Genomic DNA, 24,071 nt, shown 5'->3' with positions numbered 1-24,071 from the left:
CTATGGTGTGTGCTCATGGTGGCCACGCGCGCCCACGATACCAGAGGAGAAAAGGAGGAGATGTCAATGGCAAGGCGGCATGAAAGCTGGAAAAGAGAGGAAGAAGAACGGCATGCCCGCACTAAACATTCGGCCAAAACACCCCTGAAATCGACTATAAAACACGGCAGCGGAGGCGTGTGTCTGCCACACTACTGCCGAAGCGTGCCACCACAAACCACTACCATCTCCATCCATCAATCTTACTAGGTCCAGTCGATCGCCATGGCCGTGAACGACACCAAGCTGGCCGACGCGGAGAACCCGGTGGCGGCGATGAAGTGCGGCTCGGCCGACGACGTGGACTTGGCGGGGCGCGCCAACTGGCTGCGGGCGGCGGTGCTGGGCGCAAACGACGGCCTAGTTTCCACGGCGTCGCTCATGCTCGGCGTGAGCGCGGTGAAGCACGACGTGCGCGCCATGGTGGTGTCGGGGTTCGCGGGCCTGCTGGCGGGGGCGTGCAGCATGGCCATCGGGGAGTACGTCTCGGTGTGCTCCCAGCGGGACGTGGAGCTCGCGCAGCTGGAGCGCGACGGCAGGCGGGGCGGCGACGAGGAGCGGGACCTGCCGAGCCCCGTCCAGGCTGCGGCGGCGTCCGCGCTGGCGTTCTCTGTCGGCGCCTTGCTGCCGCTGCTCGCGGCCGGGTTCATCGTGGGGTACAGGATGAGGGTGGCCGTGGTGGTGGCCGTAGCGACCATGGCGCTGGCCGCGTTCGGGTGCGTCGGGGCCGTGCTGGGCCGGGCGCCAGTGGCGAGGTCATGCGCCAGGGTGATGGTGGGTGGGCTCGCCGCCATGGGCGTCACCTTCGGCCTCATGCGACTCTTCCGCGCCAGCGGCATATGACGAGGGTTTTTTTTGTTGATGTTGCTGCCGCCAAGTACGGCGTCCATGCTTTTCTCGTGATCCTGGTTGCGCCAACCTCCTGATGACCTCCGTGCATGCATGCCTCCCTGAATCGATCGGTGCATGCCGGTCGTGTTCCTCAGTTATCTAATTATTATTACTCTTATATTACTTATACTCTGTCTTTGCATGCCACGGCTGCCTGCCATGCCAATGTAACCAAAACTTAAAGTTGGACATTTGGTTGTTTGCCTAATGTTTTTCATTTCGAAACTCGACAAACCAGGCCTTTGCCGAGTGCCTTGGAAAAAACACTAGGCAAAAAAGGCGCTCGTTACAAACAGAACTCGGCAAATATCAAACATTACCGATTATGTCATGTAAGACAAAGAAATTTTCAAAATTAGAAAACTTGTGCATGAAGTCCTTTTATGTGACCTAGTTCCACAAAAAAAAAAATACCAAACTTGTAATATGGAAATTTGAAGAAAATAATCACAAAAAACGCTACCATGTAGTTAGCTTTTAACCTAGATGATGATGTTGATGGCCAAGTTGATGTCAAACTTCGTAATAATTGCCCCAAAAGGGCACGAAGCTTCATATTTGCATGCCAAATAACATTATCAACCAGAGTTTCATCTTTTTTTCACAACAATCTGATTTTTCATTTTATCAAAGATAAAACATGCTTTTTTGTGAATGAAGCACTGTTCAAAAACAAGGCAGATTCAACGATTACTAAGCCGATTAATCGCTACTAGGGGCTTGACCGTGTCGATTACCATTAATTTCTTGTGTTAATCCTTTAGCCCGATTAATCAGTCCAAACGTTCGATTACTAGGTATTTCCCGATTAACTACCACACTTGGTCAAAAAAGTTACAATATTTTCAATGCATATCGTAATACAGGCGCTACCCATCTCCAGTAAAGTAGATTCCCTCCCAGACCAGTTACTCATAGTTTCCCAGACCTCAGATACAGGAGCTCGATCACCATGAGGAGCTCATCCAGAACTGGAGGTCGCCTTCAATAGGTTATGCGGTTGAGATGTTAGAGGGGTCGTACCCTAGGTAGGTCGTGGGAGAATATAAACTTCAGAGGTGAGAGGAGAAGAAATGGAAGGAAGGAACGCGGCTTCGGCTAATGGATCCTAATTCGCTCCTGACATTAAAGATTAGGTCATGGAGGAGAAGCGTACAAGTTTTTCTAGGATTTTAGGCTTTAGAGAAGTAGGGAGAGACATATAGAGGCTCACATACTATTATTTTTCTTATATAAATTGTTTTAAGTGCTAATTTATGTAGGTTGCACCGATTAATAGCCGACCGATTAAATCAGTTAATCGTCCGAATTTCGATTAATCGCTACTCCCAAGCCGACCGAGCAGTTAACGATTACCGATTTTTCCTTAACACTGGAATGAAGTACAAAAAGTTGATGGCGCACAATTGCACCACAAAAATTTGCAGAATTATATTATTAGTGGGATGGTAAATTCTGGGTGATGAACATTTTGTTATCCTTGTATCTAAGTTTGGTCTTATTTCTGAGTTCTAGTCGATGTTCGAAAAGTTCGCCAAAATTTGATCTACGTCTATCACACCATTTGGTAAAAAAAAGGAAAACATATTTTAAGGTGACCTAGAAGTGTCTTATGCGGTATCTGAAATGTCATTTCAATTTTTTTGACTCCCCTACTATGAATGCCCATGCTAGCCTTTTTGACCCAAATTTGAATGCAGCCGAAAGGATTTTTCTAAATAGAACAAAAAAAAAGGAAAATTTGCGCATAGCATCCTTCATGTGATACAGTTCTCAGGAAAAATTACTAAACTTGCAATATTCTAATTTGAGAAAAATAACTTTACAAAAAATACAATCATGTATGAGTTAACTTGGTTTTCTACATTGATGGCCAAATCCATGTCATACTTCGTTATAATTTATCCCAAAAATGGCTAGAGAGCTTCATATTTGCATGACAAAGAACATTGTTAACTTGAGTTTACAAATCTTTGTCACAATAACTTTTTTTTCATGTTATTAACGAAAAATTCCCTTTTTCTGTTAATGCGGTACAAAAATTCCATTGAAAAATTGCACCACAACAATTTTAGAAAAACTATAGACAGTGGGATGTCCAATACTGCGAGGTGGCCATTTTCTTCGCCTGTAGCTAAGCGTGATTTTTTAGTTTTAGCTGAAATTCAAAAACTTGGTAAATTGGAACTACGGATGCCATACGGTTTGGTCAAAATAATAGATAAAAACTATATTAATGTGACCTAGAAGTTCAATTTGCCGATAGGCATTTTCAAAACTTTGGACCCCTACTATTAATGCCCATGCCAACTGTTTTGATCCTAATTTGAATGCATCCGAAGGAAAAAATCAAATTAAAACGTGGAAAACTTGCGCATGAAGTCCTTTTTATAGAAATTTTAGAAAAAAAGCCAACAAAATGCTATTGATACGTCCAAAACGTATCTATTTTTCCAAACACTTTTGTTATTGTTTTGCCTCTAATTTGTGTATTTTGGATGCAACTAACACGGACTAACGCTATTTTCAGCAGAATTGCTCTGGTGTCTCGTTTTTGTGCAGAAATCCAACTTTCAGGAAAATCTTCGAAATTTATGCGAAAGGTCCTATTTTCCCAGAATATTGACGGAGCCAGAAGGGCAAGCCAGGTGGGGGCCCGAGGCCCCCACACACTAGGCCGGCGCGGCCCAGGGGGGGCGCGCCGCCCTGGTGTGTGGGCGCCTCGGCGGCCCCCCGACACTCTCCTTCGGACTACATATGTCTTTCGACCTAAAAACGCCAGGGGGTTCGACCATATTTCCAGAGACCATCCAATGCCGCCATCGCGAAACTCTGCCTCGGGACCAGAAACTCCGTTATGGCACTCCGCCGGGACGGGGAATTGGAGGAGATCTTCACCGCCATCACCACCGACGCCTCTCCATCGACCAGCCATGTTTCCCCATCCATGTGTGAGTAATTCCCCCGCTGTAGGCTGAAGGGGATGGTAGGGATTGGATGAGATTGATCATCTAATAGTCACAAGATTGTTAGGGCATGGTGCCTAGTATCCGTAGATGTTACTTTTATGATATTGTTGCAACTTGTTATGCTTAATGCTTGTCACTAGGGCCCGAGTGCCATGATCTCAGATCTGAACATGTTATTGTTTCATCATGATATGCATTGTTTATTGATCTTACCTGCAAGTTGTATACACACGTTGCTGTCCGGAACCCGAGGCCCCAAAGTGACAGAAATTGGGACAACCGGAGGGGAAGGCGGTGATGTGAGGATCACATGTGTTCACAGAGTGTTAATGCTTTGCTCCGGTACTCTATTAAAAGGAGTACCTTAATTTCCAGTAGTTTCCCTAGAGGCCCGGCTGCCACCGGCTGGTAGGACAAAAGATGTTGTGCAAGTTTCTCATTGCGAGCACGTACGACTATATATGGAACACATGCCTATTGATTGATTAGTACTTGGATACCGCTTTATTATTACTTGCAAATGCCCTACCATGATTGTTACATGAATTCTCTCATCCATGCAACGCCCGTTCATCCGTCCCTGTGCCTACAGTATTTTAATCCTGCTGTTTACTATAATCACTACTGCTGTCTTTATTTCACCGCTGCTGTTATTTCACTATTCCTACTGCTATAAAAATGTTGCTACTGATAAACTCTTGCGAGCAAGTCTGTTTGCAGGTGCACCTGAATTGACAACTCCGTTGTTAAGGCTTACAAGTATTCTTTGTCTCCCCTTGTGTCGAATCAATAAATTGGGTAATACTTCCCTCGAAGACTGTTGCGATCCCCTATACTTGTGGGTCATCACTATCATGTATGATAATTTGCCTTTTGACGTAGATGTAATCCATGCCATACTTTGTTACTATTTGGTAAGGGCATAGACATTATTATTGGCAAGGTTTTGTTTGAGTGAAAATTAGAGTGGTGTAATTTTGCACCATATTCTTGCTAGCTGATTAACAAATAAACTATGTTTGGTCCTTTTTTGCACATAGAAAATTGCAAAATGTTTTTTGTGTGGAAACAAATAAGACCTCCATCCGGCAACATTGTTTGTCATCCAAGATACATCTTTGTACAAAATATGGGTACATCTTTGATATTTATCGCTTTTCCTTGCAATTATTACGCATAAAAGGACCTATGGCGCAAATTTTACTTTTTTTGTTTTATTATTTATTCTATAATTTTCAGAATGTGGTAAAAAAGTTTACCGAGTGTTTTCTACAAGACACGGAAAATCCGTTGTGTTGTGATTGTTTGAAATCCGAGTCATAGTGATTAGGTTATTTGAGAACCAACACCATGATCACTCCTTATCATTCCTCTCTGTTCATAGTCCATCTCTCTCTCCCCCGCTCTCTCTCTCTCTCATTGTTCTAGCATCGCATGATTCGACACTCACCTACCCCCATCCCTATCATCACATGCTAGCCTTCTTTGCCCTCTTGCCCCACCTCCGGCAACCGATGCACCAACGCCCATCAGTAGCCGCCCGCCTACCTGACGTCGGGCTAGCTCCAACTGCATATGGATGAGCTCTGGGCTGCCGTGAGTGGGTTTGGCTCGTGGTGCATTGATGAGCATGAGCACGAGATGGCTATCAAGGTGGACTAGTGTCGTAGGTTGCCTTTGTCGGGCATTCGTTGGCCGCGGAAGAAGACACTGGTTCCTTGGTCATCTTCTTAGGCGTATTTTTTTAATAAAAAATTGTTCAACATGTTTGCTAAGTGTTATACTTGGCAAATCGACAAGGTTGTGCATCTTGCCTCTTCCGTTGGTTGTTATTTAAGGAACATGAATCTTTGTCGAGTGCCTCCATATCGACTCGGCAAACTCACTCTTTGTGTAGTGTCTGCTAAAAACACTCGTCAAACTCGTTCCGCCGATGTGGTGTAAGCCGAGCCAGTTTTGCCTAATGTTATACTATGGCAAAGAGTTATCTAAGTATTTTTGGGTTTTCGCCGAGTATGTTTGATACTCGACAAAAAATCATTTTCCTGTAGTGAACATTGGCTGCAGTCTAGCTCAGCTCTGCGATGGTAGAAGAAAAAGGGGCATTTTGTTGCGCCCCTAAATATTGTTATGTGGTATACCTTCCCTTTAAAAACATTGTGGAATTACCCAAAGATGTATATGAGACATCAAATAAATTGTCAACCCCACTTTTGTTAGGACAACACGCACCCACTGTGCAATTGAAGAAGTTGAAGCGCACGCCGTTGTTGAAATATTGGGCCCACTTTTAGTGGCCCAAATTAGATTTCAGTTTTCCCTATAAATCTCAAAGCCCACATAGTGGCAGCCTTGTGAGTTTGAGCCCAAGTTGGTGGCAGCTCACTAGTGAGTGGCAAGAGGTGGGAAGTTTAGTCCCACATGGAAAGTTGGGAGGAAGTTAGACCACCTTATAAGGTGGGTTGTTTCACCACTAGTAAGTGAGTGAGAATAGGAGTGCTACACGCGCGCTCCTCCTCCTCCTCGCTCGCTCGTCTCGACTCGACACGACACGTCACGACGCGCGCCGCGCTCGTGGTGAGTGGATTGAGCCTCGAGCCGAGACTTTCCTTATTTTTTGCAGCTCAGGAAAACGAACAGAGTTCTAGACGGACGCGTCACAGTTAGTCGGTTCGGGTCGCTCCCGGATCGTGGGCTATCTGTAACCGACTCGAAACGTTCGTGCGACGTGGGCGTGGCCCACGTTGCCTAGGGTTTCCTGAGCCTATATAATCTCTTGCCCGGCTACCGCAGAAACACACCGAATACACGAGTTAGGGTTTCCACCTCTCTCTGCTTGCGCCGCCATCGTAGTCTACTCCATCCCGCGCGCCGACGTGCATCGGCGAACGGGAGAGCAGGTCTCCGGAACCACTCGTCCTTGCGATCCTGTACGGGAGAGGGCGAATTAGGTTTTTGGGAAGCGCTGTGCGCGACTGCTCAAGCTCTTCATCACGGGTCGCCTTCCGTCCAAGTCGGGCGGTGCTGCCTACCGTCGTCTTCAACGCCGTCTACTTCGACCCGTCGTCCCCGTCGTCAACAACGTTGTCATCAACAACGTTACTGCTGCGACATCATCTGCTACACCTCCACCGCCACCTCCACCAGATCGGTACGTGCAACATATCTCGATCTATTCAGCGATGGATGTTGTATCGTTTGCCTTGCTACTATTCATGTTGATTAATGCATCTAGTATGTTCGAGTTTCACATGTTAGTAGTTGCTGTCGTCATGCTTAATATTCTGGAATTAATCATGGAAATTGTGCCTAATTATCCAACAATCCAAAAACCTATTTGTAGGCAATTTCCTGAGTTAACTATGGCTGGTTTCTGTTGATGCACCGAGGCCGGATAAGTTTACCGGTGTGCACTTTAAGAGGTGGCAGATTAAGGCCACGCTCTGGCTTACTCATCTGAAAGTGTTCCATGTGAGTAATGGTCTTCCTGAAGGAACTATATCTGACCAAGATCAGAACAAGTTCAAGGAAGACAATACTCTCTTTGTTGAATGTGTTCTGAGTATTCTTGCTGATCATTTATGGGATGTGTACATATGCACATAACAGACGGGAAAGAGCTTTGTGATGCACTGAATGCTAAATTCGATGCAACCGATGCGAGCGATGAACTGTACATCATGGAGAGCTTCCATGACATCGGGATGGTGAACAACCGTTACGTAGTCGAACAAGCTCATGAGATACGGTGCATTGCGAAAGAGCTTGAACTCCTTAAGTGTGCCTTACCGACAAGTTTGTGGCTGGATGCATTATTGCTAAGTTGCCCCCTTCATGGAGGAACTTTGCCACAACTCTCAAACACAAGAGACGAGGAGATATCGGTTGAAAACCTGATAGCGTCTCTTGATGTTGAGGAGAAAGCTCGGGCTAAGGATACTACCGAGAAAGGAGAGGGTCGAGTCTAGCGCCAACATGGTGCGAAGAAACCCTACGAGCAAGAACAAAGGGAATAACAAACCCTCCTTCAATAAGCCTATGAAGACTACAACCTTCAAGAAGAAGAAGATGATAAACAAAGCAGATCCGAGCTGCTTTACCAGTGGAGAGACCGGCCACTTTTCTAAGGACTGTCCGGAGAGGGCAGACCGCAAGAAAAAGGCGAGGCAAGTCAACACGGTGACCGCTAGCAATGCTGATGGGTACGGTAATCTCTTTACTCGTTCTTTCGGTATTTCAATCTCCATGTTGGTGGATTGATACGGGTGCTAATGTTCATGTGTGTGCTGACATATCCATGTTCACTTCTTACCAGGTCGCCCGGGATTCTTCCGTCTTGATGGGGAATGGGTCACATGCTTTGTTCGTGGTGTTGGCACGGTAGATCTGAAGTTCACTTCGGGGAAGATCGTGCAGCTGAGGAACGTGCAGCATGTCCCTACTATGAACAAGAATCTCGTTAGCGGCTCCCTTCTATGCAGAGATGGGTTTAAGGTTGTCTTAGAGTCGAATAAAGTAGTTGTCTCCAAGTTTGGACAATTTATTGGTAAAGGCTATGAGTGCGGAGGCTTGTTCCGCTTTTCGCTTTCTGATTTCAGTAATAAGTCTGTGAACCATATTTGTGGCAATGTTAGTGATGATACCGGTGTTTGGCATTCTCGTTTATGTCACATTAATTTTGGTTTAATGTCTCGGCTATCCAGTTTAAGTTTAATTCCGAAGTTCACCATTGCCAAAGGTTCTAAGTGCCATAGTTGTGTGCAATCAAAGCAACCTCGGAAGCCTCACAAGGCGGCCGAGGAGAGAAACTTGGCACCTCTAGAACTCATACATTCCGATCTATGCGAGATGAATGGTGTGTTGACAAAAGGTGGAAAGAGATATTTCATGACATTGATTGATGATGCGACTAGATTTTGCTATGTTTATTTGTTGCGAACTAAAGATGAAGCCTTAGACTACTTTAAAATTTATAAGGCCGAAGTTGAAAATCAACTAGAAAGAAAGATCAAGCGTCTTAGGTCTGATCGTGGTGGTGAATATTTTCCTAAAATCTTTGATGAATTCTGTAAGGAACATGGTATTATTCATGAGAGGACGCCTCCCTATTCGCCCCAATCAAACGGGGTTGCCGAGAGGAAAAACCGCACGCTGGTCGACTTGGTGAATTCCATGTTAGCCACTTGCTGGTTTATCAAAGGCATGGTGGGGGAGGCTTTGTTGACTACATGTCATGTCCTGAATAGAGTTCCTAACAAGAATAAAGATAAAACCCCTTACGAGGAGTGGTCTGGGAGAAAACCATCACTTTCGTATTTGCGCACATGGGGATGTTTGGCGAAAGTCAATATTCCAATTACTAAGAAGCGCAAACTCGGACCAAAGACCAGTGGATTGTATCTTTCTAGGTTATGCTCCGCGGAGTGTAGGCTATAGATTTTTAGTAGTTCAATCTGAAGTACCTGATATGCATGTTGACACTATTATGGAATCTCGTGATGCAACATTCTTTGAGAATATGTTTCCTATGAAAGATATGCATAGCATTGCTAGAATTTCTACTGAGATAGTTCTCGAATCTAGTACATCTAATGAGTATTTTGAACAATCACATGAGATTGTTATTGAGAAGGATGACAATGAAGCTCCTAAACGGAGCAAGAGACGAAGGGTTGAAAAATCCTTTGGTGATGATTTCATTGTGTACCTTGTGGATGATACTCCCACGTCCATTGCAGAGGCATATGCATCTCCGGATGCGGATGAGCTGGAAAGAAGACTGTTCATAATGAGATGGACTCGATTCTTTCTAATGGAACTTGGGAGCTATCAGAACGACCCCATGGATGCAAGCCTGTGGGCTGTAAATGGGTGTTCAAGAAGAAGCTAAGACCTGATGGTACTATTGAGAAGTACAAGGCGCGGCTTGTAGCGAAAGGCTACACACGAGAGAGAAGGCGAAGATTACTTCGACACCTATTCACCTGTCGCTAGACTTACCACCATTCGAGTACTACTATCCATGGCTGCCTCCTATGGTCTTATCGTTCATCAAATGGACGTAAAGACAGCTTTTCTTAATGGAGAGTTGGAAGAGGAAATCTATATGGATCAGCTTGATGGGTTTGTAGTAAAAGGTGAAGAAAGAAAGGTGTGCAACTTGTTGAATCTTTATATGGTCTAAAACAAGCACCTAAGCAATGGCATGAGAAGTTTGACAGAACTTTAACTTCGTAGGCTTTGTTGTCAATGAGGTCGACAAGTGCGTTTACTATCGTCATGGTGGGGGCGAAGGTGTTATATTATGTTTGTATGTGGATGATATTCTGATCTTTGGTACAAACATGAAAGTAATACACGAGGTCAAGTCTTTCTTGTCAAAGAGCTTTGATATGAAAGATCCGGGAGAAGCTGATGTGATTACGAACATCAAGCTGATTAAGAACGAGAGTGGGATTACTCTAACGCAATCCCATTATGTTGAGAAGATCTTGAGCCGGTTCGGCTATATTGATAGCAAGCCTTCTTCAACACCTTATGATCCCGAGTGTGACATTACGCAAGAACCGGAGAATCGCCATAGATCAATTGAGATATTCTCAGATCGTTGGCTCACTCATGTACTTAGCGAGCGCAACTAGACCCGACATCTCTTTTGTTGTTAGCAAGTTGAGTAGGTTCATGTCAAACCCGGGTACTGATCATTGGCATGCACTTGATAGGGTCATGCGCTACCTATGTGGTACAATGAGTTATGGGATTCACTATTCAGGGCACCCAGCTGTGCTTGAAGGATATAGTGATTCGAATTGGATCTCTGATGTAGCTGATCTGTACGCCACAAGTGGGTATGTATTTACCTTTGGAGGTGGCGCAGTGTCATGGAGATCTTGCAAGCAAACCATATTGACGAGGTCAACTATGGAAGCAGAACTTATCTGCTTTAGACACAACCACTCGTTGAATCGGAATGGTTGCGTGAGCTCTTGATGGACTTGCTCGTGGTTGAAAAACCTGTTCCGGCAATCCTTTTGAATTGTGACAATCAAACTGTAATTGTCAAAGTGAACAATTCTAAGGATAACGCGAAGTCATCAAGACACGTCAAGAGACGTTTGAAGTCCGTCGGGAAATTGCGAAACTCCGGAGTAATAATCGTTACATATATTCAAACGAGACAAAAACTCGGCAGATCCCTTTACAAAGGGACTATCACGTAATGTGATAGAAAGTGCATCGAGGGAGATGGGTTTGAGACCCGTTGATGTTACACCATAGTGGTAACCCAACCTTTGTGATCGGAGATCCCGTGAATTAGGACCTCGGGAAGAACAAACTAGTGGTTTAATTGAGGAGAGTAATATGTAACCCTCTCTATGTGAAGATGCACAACTCTCAATTGCTGTAAGGCAGGTTGGCGACAAGCCTTAATGTGTTTATGTTGGCTATTATAGCAAAGATGTCTGTCCTACAGAGCATTCTTGAAATAACACACCTATATGAGTCCGATTGTTAAACGTCGCAATCTATGAGATTTGGGTGATCTCTAGTAAACTCATGAAGAGACCATGAAGTATGACGCATATGCTTCACCCGCGGGGTAGGCTACCGGCAGCCATGTACTGGTCATGACTTTGAGTGAAACCCCGTTCACGCAAAACTTGCAATTCAAGGCTTAGTCCATTGTTCAAGTGTGAATGGATGTAGCTTAAGGTTCTAGGCGGAAGTTCAACTTAACGGTCTCCGCTAAAACACTGGTATATAAACAAGCAGCGAGTATTGGTAAATCTCTAAATGGGGATTTGAGATCTGGTGGGGGATTGTTGAAATATTGGGCCCACTTTTAGTGGCCCAAATTAGATTTCAGTTTTCCCTATAAATCTCAAAGCCCACATAGTGGCAGCCTTGTGAGTTTGAGCCCAAGTTGGTGGCAGCTCACTAGTGAGTGGCAAGAGGTGGGAAGTTTAGTCCCACATGGAAAGTTGGGAGGAAGTTAGACCACCTTATAAGGTGGGTTGTTTCACCACTAGTAAGTGAGTGAGAATAGGAGTGCTACACGCGCGCTCCTCCTCCTCCTCGCTCGCTCGTCTCGACTCGACACGACACGTCACGACGCGCGCCGCGCTCGTGGTGAGTGGATTGAGCCTCGAGCCGAGACTTTCCTTATTTTTTGCAGCTCAGGAAAACGAACAGAGTTCTAGACGGACGCGTCACAGTTAGTCGGTTCGGGTCGCTCCCGGATCGTGGGCTATCCAGTAACCGACTCGAAACGTTCGTGCGACGTGGGCGTGGCCCACGTTGCCTAGGGTTTCCGAGCCTATATAATCTCTTGCCCGGCTACCGCGGAAACACACCGAATACACGAGTTAGGGTTTCCACCTCTCTCCGCTTGCGCCGCCATCGTAGTCTACTCCATCCCGCGCGCCGACGTGCATCGGCGAACGGGAGAGCAGGTCTCCGGAACCACTCGTCCTTGCGATCCCGTACGGGAGAGGGCGAATTAGGTTTTGGGAAGCGCTCGCGCGACTGCTCAAGCTCTTCATCACGGGTCGCCTTCCGTCCAAGTCGGGCGGTGCTGCCTACCGTCGTCTTCAACGCCGTCTACTTCGACCCGTCGTCCCCGTCGTCAACAACGTTGTCATCAACAACGTTACTGCTGCGACATCATCTGCTACACCTCCACCGCCACCTCCACCAGATCGGTACGTGCAACATATCTCGATCTATTCAGCGATGGATGTTGTATCGTTTGCCTTGCTACTATTCATGTTGATTAATGCATCTAGTATGTTCGAGTTTCACATGTTAGTAGTTGCTGTCGTCATGCTTAATATTCTGGAATTAATCATGGAAATTGTGCCTAATTATCCAACAGCCGTAAGTTGCAACTTAATTATTATTGCTGGTGCTGGGTTAACAAGTTCCATATATAGCCAATTCAATTAAAAAAACTTGTTGGAAGAAATAAACAATTTTTTATTGCTAGTGTTGGTGCTGATGTTGCTGTCAACTCAGAGATACTACCTCCACCCCAAAACTTATTGCTTATTTTACATTTAGAAAGTTAAACTATGTTAAGTTTGATTAAGTTTTTACAACAACCAAATACAAATCAATATCATTAGATAGATAATAAAATATATTTTCATGTAGCATCTACAAAATATCATATTTGTTGACAGTTCTTTTAAAAGTTTGGTTAAGCTTTACTTGGTTTGATTTTTCAAAAAAATAGAAGGCTTAAGTTTTGAAATGAAGGTAGTATATTCCATGTTTCCTTCCTTGCGGTTTTTTTTCGAAACAGATTGTATTGATACTTTTTGGTGAATTGGAGAAAAAACCTAGCAAGATCTTTACATTCACCTTGTAAGGAACTACCACAGTGGTGGAACGGAACGATTTGAGAAAGAGGAACACCTCTGCCACCGTCACAACAATTAAAGAAATGGGTGGGGCTATGTGTGTTGCCATTGGTCGCATGGTATGAAATCATCGAGACTGGCGCTGGAGATTATCCAACACAAGACCTAGGGCCTGATTGGTTGGTCGCATCCCTTTGCTGCATCGGGTGATCTACTCCATAGAGCCATGTTTGACTGTGCCAAGTCCATATACCTGAATGGCACTTTGTTTGGTTGCCAACAAAGTTTTTTCAGCCTATTTGTGCGTCTTGTTTGGTTGGTAAGTAAACTGCACTTTACGTCTCAAGCATGCATTTTGGTTGTTTAGTTATCTATGGGACATAATTATAGTTACCACTTCTCCAAAGTGGTGACATTACCCATAATCAACAAAGAGCAAAGAGGCAGCATAACAACGAATGAAACTAACATGATGGACTAATATAACGTCGTTCAGTCCTAGCTACTTCCAAATAGCAGTTTAACAGAACTTGTTATGCCCTAGCTAATCACGAATGGTAGTGCAGAGCGCACAAGAAGTTCATGACACACAACAAGGGGTAGTTCATGTCACAACACACATCATGGGAATGCTTCTTTTTCTTCTTTAGATCCTGGTCTGGCATCTGTCAGCCCACATAGCGTCCGCCCACTCCTGCCTCTTGTTCTTCCAGGTCGTGTTATCGGTGGTAGCAACACCATGGCCAACATCAACCTCATCAGGTTGCACCTCCGTCTCCTCCGGGAAGAACGAATCGGCACCCCAGTCTAAGATCTAGTTATGCATAATGCAACAAGCCATCACTAGCTTTACCTGGGTGGAGAAGGTGTAGAAAGGCTTCTGGTCAAGGATCTTAAATCTGTTCTTCAGAGCTGCAAATGCCCTCTCGACGGTGACCCTAAGGCTAGAGTGCCTGAGATTGAAGAGTTCCTTGGCATTCTTGGGGTAGAACCTTGAAGAGAACTCATTGAGGTGGTACCTTGTGAACCTGAAGGGTGGGATAAAACTAGGGTGGCAAGCATAGCCAGCATCAGCTAGGTAGAACTTACCCTCAGGGACCTTCAGGCCATCTGCTTTCTCCAAGCTGTCATTCAGAATAGTAGCATCATGGGCCGATTCTTCCCACCTAGCAAGCACATATGTGAACCTCGTATCGAAGTACACAACGGCAAGCACATTCTGGCTTGTGTAGTGCTTTCTCCTTTTTTCAGCATGAGACTCGCTTCTTGGCACTCTCAATGTGATATGAGTACCATCAGTGGCAGCAACACAATCCTGACATGACCATGAATATATGTGATGATTAGAAAGTTCTCCAATAGTGTACATGAACATTAACACTCTAAAATGATGCACAAATATGTAAATCAGTTGTACAAGGTGTTGCTCACCTTGAAATATGGATACCAGTGGTGACTTTTAGCGATCTTCGTGGGGGTGGCGGAAGATGCAGGCTTGATCGTGTCTCCTCTCAGTTCTCCAATAGCATACAACACTTCCTTGAAGTACATGGAAACTGTCTCAGTCGATCTCCTCCATGCGCTATGGATGAATCAAAATCGTTAGTTGTGCCCAACGACATGAAGAAACATAGCAACTTACTCTTCGATACATGTGTGGATGATGTCGCTTAGCAAACCCCTTCCTCTTAATGTGTTGACGAGTCGATTGAAGGCGGGTTTTTTTCATCCTCAGCATGTTAACATATTACACATCGCTATTGTTGTTAATCCTCTCAATGTCGCGGACATACATTGGTGCCTATGTCATGCTGGGCCTAGTGTGGCGACGAATGGCTCTCTCGTGCAGACGAAACACCCATGCCTGAATCACAACTACAAGGGTACCAGCTTGAACAAATATCTTCTCCATGTCAGCCTAGGCATTTTGATGTGGCTAAATCAGGAGCTAAATTGGCATGAATCTAGGCTAAATCGGCATGTTTGTAAGCTTAATCAATAAGAGGAAGCTAAATCAATAAGAGGAGGGGCGGGAGTATGTTGGTCGAGCTTACAGTCTTTTTTGAAGGCGGGCGCATTTTGCCAGAGCAGGAGACGAAGGGGATGGAGGCAGGGACGGGTCACCGCTCTAGTAGATCTGGAACTCGGAAACCAGCTGGACAGCTTGTCATAGAGGTTGCGGGAGATGGTCCCGGCCGTCGCAGATCTAGCTCACCACCGACGTAGCAGATCTAGATCACCGCCGCCACCGCCGTCGCCTTCTTTGCTAAAGGAAATCTTGTTTTCGTTGGGGGTGACCGACTATGGCGGGTGGTGAGTCTACTTTGCACGCTTAAACGGGGACCTCCCGCCTTTTTCACCGTGTTTCCCTGCGCACGAATCCAGTCGATTTGCGTACGTCAACGCCTGTCCCCAGGAAAACGACCTAACCAAGCGTTCTTGCGTGCTAACTTTTGGGCCGCTTCAAAGTTCGTGCGATGCAGTTTTTCCATGTGACCCAGCCAACTAATCAACTGTTTTTTAGCCCACTAAAAGCGAGAAACCACCTTCCGAGCAATCAAACACGCCCAAGAGAACAACAGGCAAAACATCTTTGTGACGATGAAACACAAACTCGCACGCGCATGCATACAATCTCTGTTCGATGGTCTCACTGCACTGCGTTTACATCGCAGCCACCGGCCGATCCCTCAAAAAACGAAGCAAGATCACAAAGGGACCAGGCAGCCGCGGGTAAACCAAGCACAACGAATCACAATCAAACGAATATGCAACATGCAAGATCGAGCACACACGCACCAAACCAATCACACGGTAGTTTTTTCATCCTGAGCATGTTCACATATTACACATCGCCATGGTTGTAGGTGTAGTTCAAGTTGTTAATACTCTCAATGCCGCGGACATACATTGGTGCATATGTCATGATAGGCCTAGTGTGTCGACGAATGGCTCTCGCGTGCATACAGATACAGAACACCCTTGCCTGAATCACAACTACAAGGGCACCAGCTTGAACAAATATCTTCTATAGATCGGCCTAGGCATTTCGATGTGGCTAAATCAGGAGCTAAATTGGCACGAATCTAGGCTAAATCGGCATGTTTGTAAGCTAAATCAGTAAGAGGAGGGGCAGGAGTATGTAGGTCGAGCTTACAGTCTTTTTTAAAGGCGGGGGCATTTTGCCGGAGCAGGAGACGAAGGGGGTGGAGGCAGGGACGGGTCGCCGCTCCAGTAGATCTGGAACTCGGAAACCAGCTGGACAGCTTGTCGGAGATGTTGCGGGAGACGTCCCGGAGATCTCCGTCGCAGATCTAGCTCACCGCCGCCGTAGCAGATCTAGATCACCGCCGCGACCACCGTCGCCTTCTTCTCTAAAGGGAATCTCGTTTTCGTTGTGGGGTGACCGGCTGATTTGTGCTCGCCAGCGCCTATCCCTAGGAAAACGACCTAACCGAGCGTTCCTCGCGGGCTAACTTTTGAGCCGCTTTAAACTTCGTACTATGCAGTTTTTTCATGCGACCCAGCCAACCAATCAACTATTTTTTAGCCAACTAAGAGCATCTCCAGCCGCGTCCCCCAAACCGTCCCCCAAACCGCGCCGGATTGAGCGTTTGGGGGACGTGTTTCGTTCGTGCCGCGTTTGGGGGACGTCGCTCCACAGTCGCGTCCTCCAAACAAAATTTCGCAATTTTTAAACTTAACTAGATTCGATTAGATTCGTCCAAACTTTACATAGATTCGAACGAAATTTGACTAACTTTAAAACTAAACCTAATCTAGAACCACTTGCGGCGGCCGGAGGCGTCGTAGTACTCGCTGGAAGTTGTACATCTCGTCGGTGACGACCTCCTGCTTGACGCGCTCGTCGACGGGCTCGTCCACGGGCTCGTCCTTCACCAAGCCGCTTGGTCCTGCCTCGCCGTCGTTGGTGAGGTCCACCAGCGGCTTGCCGGAGTCGCGGATGGACATGGCGATCGCCGCGTCCAGGTCGCCCCTCCAGGCGTCCTTGTCGTCCATGGACGCCAAGAATGCCGCCCGCAGCCCTGGGCAGTCCTCGGGGTCGTCGCTGCTGGCGATGAGCCGCTGCTGCCGCTCGTACTCCGCCAGCAGCGCCGCTGCGACGCTTCCTCCGGCTCCTCCTTCACCTCCGGCTTCGGGATGAGGAGGGCGCCGCCGCGCCTCCCTTGCTGCCGCCCGCTGCCGCTACCGCCACGCCTCGTGTTGACGGGCGTCGCCGGCTCCTCCTTGACCTCCCGTTTGGGGACGGTGTAGGGCGCCGACCGGTACGACGAGGACGGCGTCGATCGCGCCGGTCCCGAGGAAGAAGAGTGCGAGGAGGACGAGTACGTCGTCCTCCTCGGCTGCCATTGAGGAGACGCCGGCGGCGACGACGGCATCTCCAGCCTTGGAGCGCCGTTGCGGAGGCCGTGGATGACGTTCTCGAGGGTGCGCCCCGGAACGCCCCAGAACAGGGCGCGGCCTTCCCTGTTCCAGCTGTTGGGGCCGCCGACGAGGTTGTCTGTGCTGTGCATCTCGACGTCGTACTTCGCCTGGAAGTACGTCGTCCACCAGGCGTCGTTGTCGTTGACCGCCCACGTCGGATCCCGCCGCTCCTCGGCGGTCAGTTGAGCCCGACGGGCCTTGATGGCGTCCCTCCATTGGTCCGTCTTCGGCTTCGGCGGCGGCGGAACGCCAATGCCGTTCACGGCCATCTTCCGGCCCGCCGCCGCTTGGCAGCCGCATGTCCGGCGGGACCGGATACCGGGCGTGGTGCGGCGCCCACGCCTCCGCCACGGTGAGGCTGCCGCGTCCGAAGCCATTCGCCGCGGCGATCTTGCGGGAGGACGAGCTCGACATTTTTTGAGCGGCGGGGAGAGGATCTGGGAAGGGGGAGGCGGCGGCGATGAGAAGGATTATGATGAGCGGCGATAACTGGAGGGCGTCTTAAAACAGCGGCGGCAGCGGGTGGTTGCACGCAATAACTCCGGCGCGGACGGCCACGCGACCATGCACGACGAGACGCGTCCTCGCGTCGCCCGGGAAAACAGGGACGCCATTAACGTCGCTTGACCAAAGGTAGGCGACGGGGTTTTAGCCTTCCGTGCCGCCGACGCGTCGGGCCCGCGTCGGTTGGCCTCGCTTTCGTTGTGTCCGGCGTCCCGGTGCGTCCCCTGTGGGACGGGGACGGGCTCGGGGCGCCGGACACCGTATCGGGCCGCGCCGGACAAAAATGGGCTTTGGAGGACGCGGCTGGAACGCTTTTTTTGTCCGGCGCGCCCCAAATCGCTTTGGGGGACGCTTTGGGGGACGCGACTGGAGATGCTCTAAATGCGAGAAACCACGTTCCGAGCAATCAAACACGCCCTAGAGAACAACAGGCAAAACATCTTTGTGACGAGGACACACAAACTCGCATACGCACGCCCATGCATACAATCTCTGTTCCATGGACTCACTGCACTGCGTTTACATCGCAGCCACCGGCCGATCCCTCAAAAAACGAAGCAAGATCACAAAAGGGAGCAGGCAGGCAGCCACGGGTAAACCAAGCACAACGAATCATCATCGAACAAATATGCAACATGCAAGATCGAGCACACACGCACCAAACCAATCACACACGATACAGACTGTTACAGCACCGAGCAGAACAAATCACCATGCATCAAAGGAAGAAGATCGCGACGAGCATGCAGGAGCTACCTGAACGTCCTCCTGCCGACCCCGGCCGGCATGGACACGGTGGAGTCGACGCTGAGCCCGCTGACGGACCGCCGGTGCCGCCTGCCAGCCACGGACGCCGCCGGCGTGCCCACCCGCGACGGCGGCACCGACGGCTGACCGCCGCCCCCGCCGCCGCCCTTCCAGAACGGGGTCTTGGCCCAGCTCCCGATGCTCTGGCCGAGCCCGAACGAGAACCGGGGCTTCTGCTCCGCCGCGCGCCGCTCCTTGTCCAGCTGCTGCTGCAGCACGTGCGCGCGCGCCCGGGCCTTCGCGGACGCCGACATCGTGGGCGTCATGTAGTTGGGCACCCCGAACGCCGGGCAGCTCGTCAGGCTCTCGTCGTCGCGGACGCTGCCACCGCCGCCGCCGCCGTGGCTCGGCGCCCCTCCTCTCGTGGCCCGCGTGGCGGGCCTGCTGCTCGGCTGCTTGGGGTAGTAGGCCGACACCACCGACCGCGCCGGTGTATTCGCCGCCGTCGTCATGGGCGTCATCATCGGCGTCATCATCTCGCGGTGCGCGACGGCGGGCGCGGGCTTGTGTCGGACGACGATGGGCTCGACGTGGCGCGGGTAATCGGGCTCGCGGGAACGGTCGATGGGTGACCACCACCACGGGTTCCGGCCTGACTGGAGGTCCGCCAGGATCGCGTGGGCCGCCATTGGCGTCGCCTTCAGCACCTGCAACCGAGGGCTCAGATTAAGAATTAGGAACAGATTAAGAACAGCTCGTCAGACTGAAAAAGTGAATGCAAAACAGGTTCAAATCTCGGAGTACCTAAGGTTGTCTAGATAGTATCGTTTTCTCACCAGTATCATAGATTCGTATTGTAGTATCACGGTACTATGAGAATTTTATTTTAATTAAAAAATATATACTTCCACCGTGTATAAAAGAATGTTGAAGGTTTGTTTAAATTTGGCTATATCTATTACACTAAAAAGTGTCTACATTTATCCAAATTTAGAAAAACATTCAACATCTTTTTTATGGATAGCGATATATAGTACTATTAAACAAACTAAACTTGAAATATAGAAATTCAGTTTCAAAAAAAATATAGAAATTCAGAAGAAAAAAACATCACAAAAATGTTCTCATGTATGACTTAACTAGGCTTTCAACATAGATGAACATTTCACGGCCATGCAATACTTTGTTACAGTTTGGTAAGGGCACAGAGATTCATATTGGCATGGGAAAATATATTGCCAACTAGAGTTTTTGACTTTATTTTACAAAATTTTGGCTTTCCATTTTATTAGCTCAAATATTATATTTTTGTGAATGATGTAAATTTATTCCATGGCAAGATTGCACCACAACAATTTTTAGAAAAAATATTATAGCTAGTGGGATGTACATTTCAAGAGATGAGTATTTGCTTCGGCTTGTAGCTCAAATTTGATTTGCTTTCAATGAAATTGTTAGAAAGTGGTTTAGATGGGAAAATTAGCTAGAAAGTTTGGAAATTCATAAAAGTTGGGAATTGTATATATAGCGTATTCTTGTTTGCATGAAAATTGGAGTGGTAAAATTTTGCACCATGTTCTTGGTAGCTAATTAACAAATAAACCCATTTTTGGTATTTTTTGCACTTAGAAAATGCAAAACATATTTTGTGTGGCAACAAATAAGAACTCCATTGGGCAACTTTGTTTATCATGCCAAGATGCATCTTTGTACAAAATATGGGAACATTATCACAAACTATGCAATGTATGTACCCATGAACATGGTCATTTGGATTGAAAGTCGTGAATTTTTATAGATGGTAATATGTTTGGTGAAGGTTTTCTTTTTTTATAAAATTTTCAAATTCGATATTTATCGTTTTTCCTTGCAACTATATATTACATGTAAAAGAACCTATGGTCTTCTAAAAGTTTGGCCAAACTTTACTTGATTTTACTTTTATTTAAACCTTATGCTTTGGGATGGAGGTAGTATCGTAAAATTTTAAGATACTACGATACATATCACCTACTAAAGGTGACAGAACGCATATAGCTAGTTTCAGATAAAAATAAAGTAAGAGTACACCTTAATTCGACCAGGAAGGCATTGATATTGCGCTTTTAGTTGGGCCATCAGTACCATGGAAAAAGAACACGGACGGTGTGCTACTGCTAACCACTACAGTTTGACTGACAGAATTAACAGTCGGACGAAAGCTCGTTGCAACCTCTCCCAACAGATATACCAACAATGACACTACACCTTTTGAGTGGAAAAAACAAGGCATCCATAGTGCGATTCTAGCTGGCTTGATCGGTGCGTATGTATGTTACGTAGCATCTAACATATTTTTGTCGATCGCCACCTACTGGTCTCCATCAGATGAACCGAAGAAACGGACGATCCTCTCGATCGCTCATCTGCTCTAACTACTGCTGCTTGACTGACGGAATTAGGTGTGTGTTACTTTCTGAAATCCAGAAGCGTTGTGTGTTTTCAGCGCTACGGTGGAAGACGTCACGAACAACATACGTACCTGGTGTGAGTATGCGTAGGCGAGCGCTCGCTCGCGCTTCATCACGGCCTCCGCCTTCCGCTTCGTTCTCGCGTCCGCCTCGTCGCGGCTCAGCAGGCTGTCGTCCCACATGCCGCCGTCCTGCCACGTTACGCCGGCGACCTCGTTCGTCACATGAGATGAGATCAAGCTAGACTAACCGACTGTAATAACCATGCACGTATACCTGCGAGCCGGAGCGCCACCTGCCGTCGTCCCGGAGCAAGGCGCGGTGGTTGCGGCGCTCCATGGCCTCCACGCGGCTGGCACGAACCTGCGCCTGCACGCGCACCAGCGTCCTCATGCACCGCATCGCGTGCGCCGTCTGCCGCCGCACGCTCGGGCCCCGCACCACCCCCTGCAGCCGGATCAGCCCCCGCAGCGACCGGTAGCTCCGCCGCGCGCTGTACCCCCGGAACGCGGACTGGATCGCCACGGCGGCCGCGCTGGCCTGCTCCGGCGGCACGGCCGCCTGCCTCGACGCCAACGCGCGCGTCCTGGGCCGCTGCTGCTGCTGCGGTTGCCGCCACTCGGTGATCTTCTCGGCGGCCCTGCCCTGCTGCAGCCGCTGCAGCCTCTGCTGCTGCTCCCGGTCGTGGTCGAACCGCCTGATCAGCGGCGGCGGCGAGCAAGACGGCGGCGGAGGCAGCGGCAGCACCGCCGTGGTATATTGCTGCTGCTTCTCGCCGCCACCGCCGTCCCGCTCCCGCTCACGTGCCAACGGCGTCGTCGGCGCCGTGGCGGTAGCATGAGGCGCCGCGGTGACCGTTGTGGTGGTGGGCCTGGCGGGGGTGATCTGGTACTGCGCCGGCGGCCTGCCGTAGTACTGCCGCTCCATCTCCGCGTCGCCCAGGATCTTCTCGATGCTGCTCGGCTGCCGGTACAGCGGCATGCTCATGCCGGCCATCGTCGGCGCCGGATCGGCGTGCTGCCGCGACCGGCCGAAGCCCCATTTCTTCTTGTCCCTTTCGCTGCGGTACTGCGGCGGCGGCTGCGAGTACTGCGCTACCAGTTGCCCCTGCATCCATTCGTCTCAACGATCAGTTATCTCTCCCTAAACTTCACATGGAAATTTCTTCCAAGTAACTAGTAAAGGGCATAAAAATGTAATGAAAAATAGAACAGACATTCTATATGCAAACTGACCCTGTACATACAGGACTGTGTATTTGTCGCTACGATACACCTGCACCTGTCTACATGCTCATACAGCTGGCATGCAGTGCTTGCTTCAGGGCAAAGCATGAGTCTGGGTAAGCAGCCAACTTATTCCAATACATGTGCCTTTTGTTTTCCTTTGCACGTTTCAAAGTGGGATAAATACTTGATTCTTATTTGCCTTGATGATTCTTTTGCCTTTAAGTGAAGCTACATCAGGCCTACACATTGGTGGTCTGAGTACTTACATTTGTGGGCTTCTCCTTGGGGTTTGTGGTGAACGCCTTCTTGAGTGCAGTGATCCAGTTTCCCTTCTTGCCCATCTTCTTAACATGTCTCTCAGGCACACTCCTGCAACAAGTCAATGAACAACATTCAGTTAGTATTTTTTGTGATTGGAAGGATCATGTAAATTTGGTCCAGTTTACTTGGAGCTTCAGATATATGCCATAGCCTTGCAGACAGGATTTACTTGGAGCTTCAGATATATGCCATAGCCTTGTAATATTTGACAACATGCATGCTCTGGTCAAGACACTGTGTGGAGTTTCGACTTTCAACTGCTAGACAGAATGACAGATACAGAGGGAAGCCATATATCTGAGGCCAAATTTTTACCACAAAAGTAACTTGTTTCTAAACATTAGCAAGACAGAAGGATGCAAAGCAACTACTCCGTTCATACCTTGTTTGAGATTCCCCTGCCTCTCCTTCCTGATGCTTCAGTAGAGTAGCTCCGCATTCCCAAGTTAGAACCCCTCGTTGCTCTACTGCAATCCTCGGAATCTCATGGAAAATCTGCACTAGCTCAATCTTCAGACCGTCCAACTTTCTCTTCACCTGCGAGACGAGGCCGTTATATAGATCCTTTGCTGGATCGGGTGGTGAAGGGGAGAGCCCACTTCCCCACTTGATGACACCCAACCAACCTTGCTTCAGCGGTAAGCCTCACGAGGCAGCCAGGTTTCGCAGCAGGTGCAGCAGGGTGAACAACTCCAGCGGCACTGTTCTGGTGTGCTTTTCCTTTGTTGTACCTCAAACATATTTATGCCTCTTCAGATCCATGTGTGATGTGCACAGATGCAACATGGCTAGCGTGCGTTGCTGTTGCACACAAACTTGACTGTAAGGCTGCAATCCGGTTGGAGTCCACAGGAAGCTGTGCATCTGCAAGGGTTTTATTGGCGTGAGAGCGAGGGTTCGGAGTTCAGAGTCCAGGCTTGTTCAGTCAATCAGATAAACAGGCAGACGGACATGGTAGCTCACCTTCACCTGATAGCCTCCGTTCATCTGTTACCATGCGCTGTCGTCCACCGGATCAAACCGGTAACGATCGAGCTGAGCTGATGATTCAGTTTTGTCAGTAGCGTCCGATGGAATTTCGCAGCGGGGAATGATCCTTTCGTGCTCGTGCTA

At 48.2% G+C, this 24,071-nt stretch overlaps 2 protein-coding genes across 2 annotated transcripts; one reads left to right on the top strand and one right to left on the bottom strand.

The window, feature by feature from the left end:
• The first annotated feature begins 204 nt into the window (after nucleotides 1–204).
• On the top strand, nucleotides 205–1,164 carry LOC124667152 (vacuolar iron transporter homolog 5-like). The gene has a single exon (XM_047204472.1). It carries the CDS (start codon nucleotides 265–267, stop codon nucleotides 880–882), a length of 618 nt encoding a protein of 205 aa, XP_047060428.1. The 5' UTR covers nucleotides 205–264; the 3' UTR covers nucleotides 883–1,164.
• Nucleotides 1,165–18,805: 17,641 nt separating this feature from the next.
• LOC124668374 (protein IQ-DOMAIN 13-like) lies at nucleotides 18,806–23,430 on the bottom strand. Its single transcript, XM_047205530.1, has 5 exons — nucleotides 23,341–23,430; nucleotides 22,900–23,006; nucleotides 21,685–22,529; nucleotides 21,480–21,599; nucleotides 18,806–19,665 (listed from the first exon to the last, which is right to left on the bottom strand). The coding sequence occupies exons 2-5, from the start codon at nucleotides 22,976–22,978 to the stop codon at nucleotides 18,964–18,966; spliced, it is 1,746 nt and encodes a 581-aa protein (XP_047061486.1). The 5' UTR covers nucleotides 22,979–23,006; nucleotides 23,341–23,430; the 3' UTR covers nucleotides 18,806–18,963.
• Nucleotides 23,431–24,071: the final 641 nt, after the last annotated feature.

This window comes from Lolium rigidum, chromosome 6, assembly GCF_022539505.1.
Source record: "Lolium rigidum isolate FL_2022 chromosome 6, APGP_CSIRO_Lrig_0.1, whole genome shotgun sequence".
NCBI lineage: Eukaryota > Viridiplantae > Streptophyta > Magnoliopsida > Poales > Poaceae > Lolium > Lolium rigidum.
The sequence above is the reverse complement of the archived record's forward strand: the minus strand, read 5'-3'. Positions and strand labels throughout refer to the sequence as shown.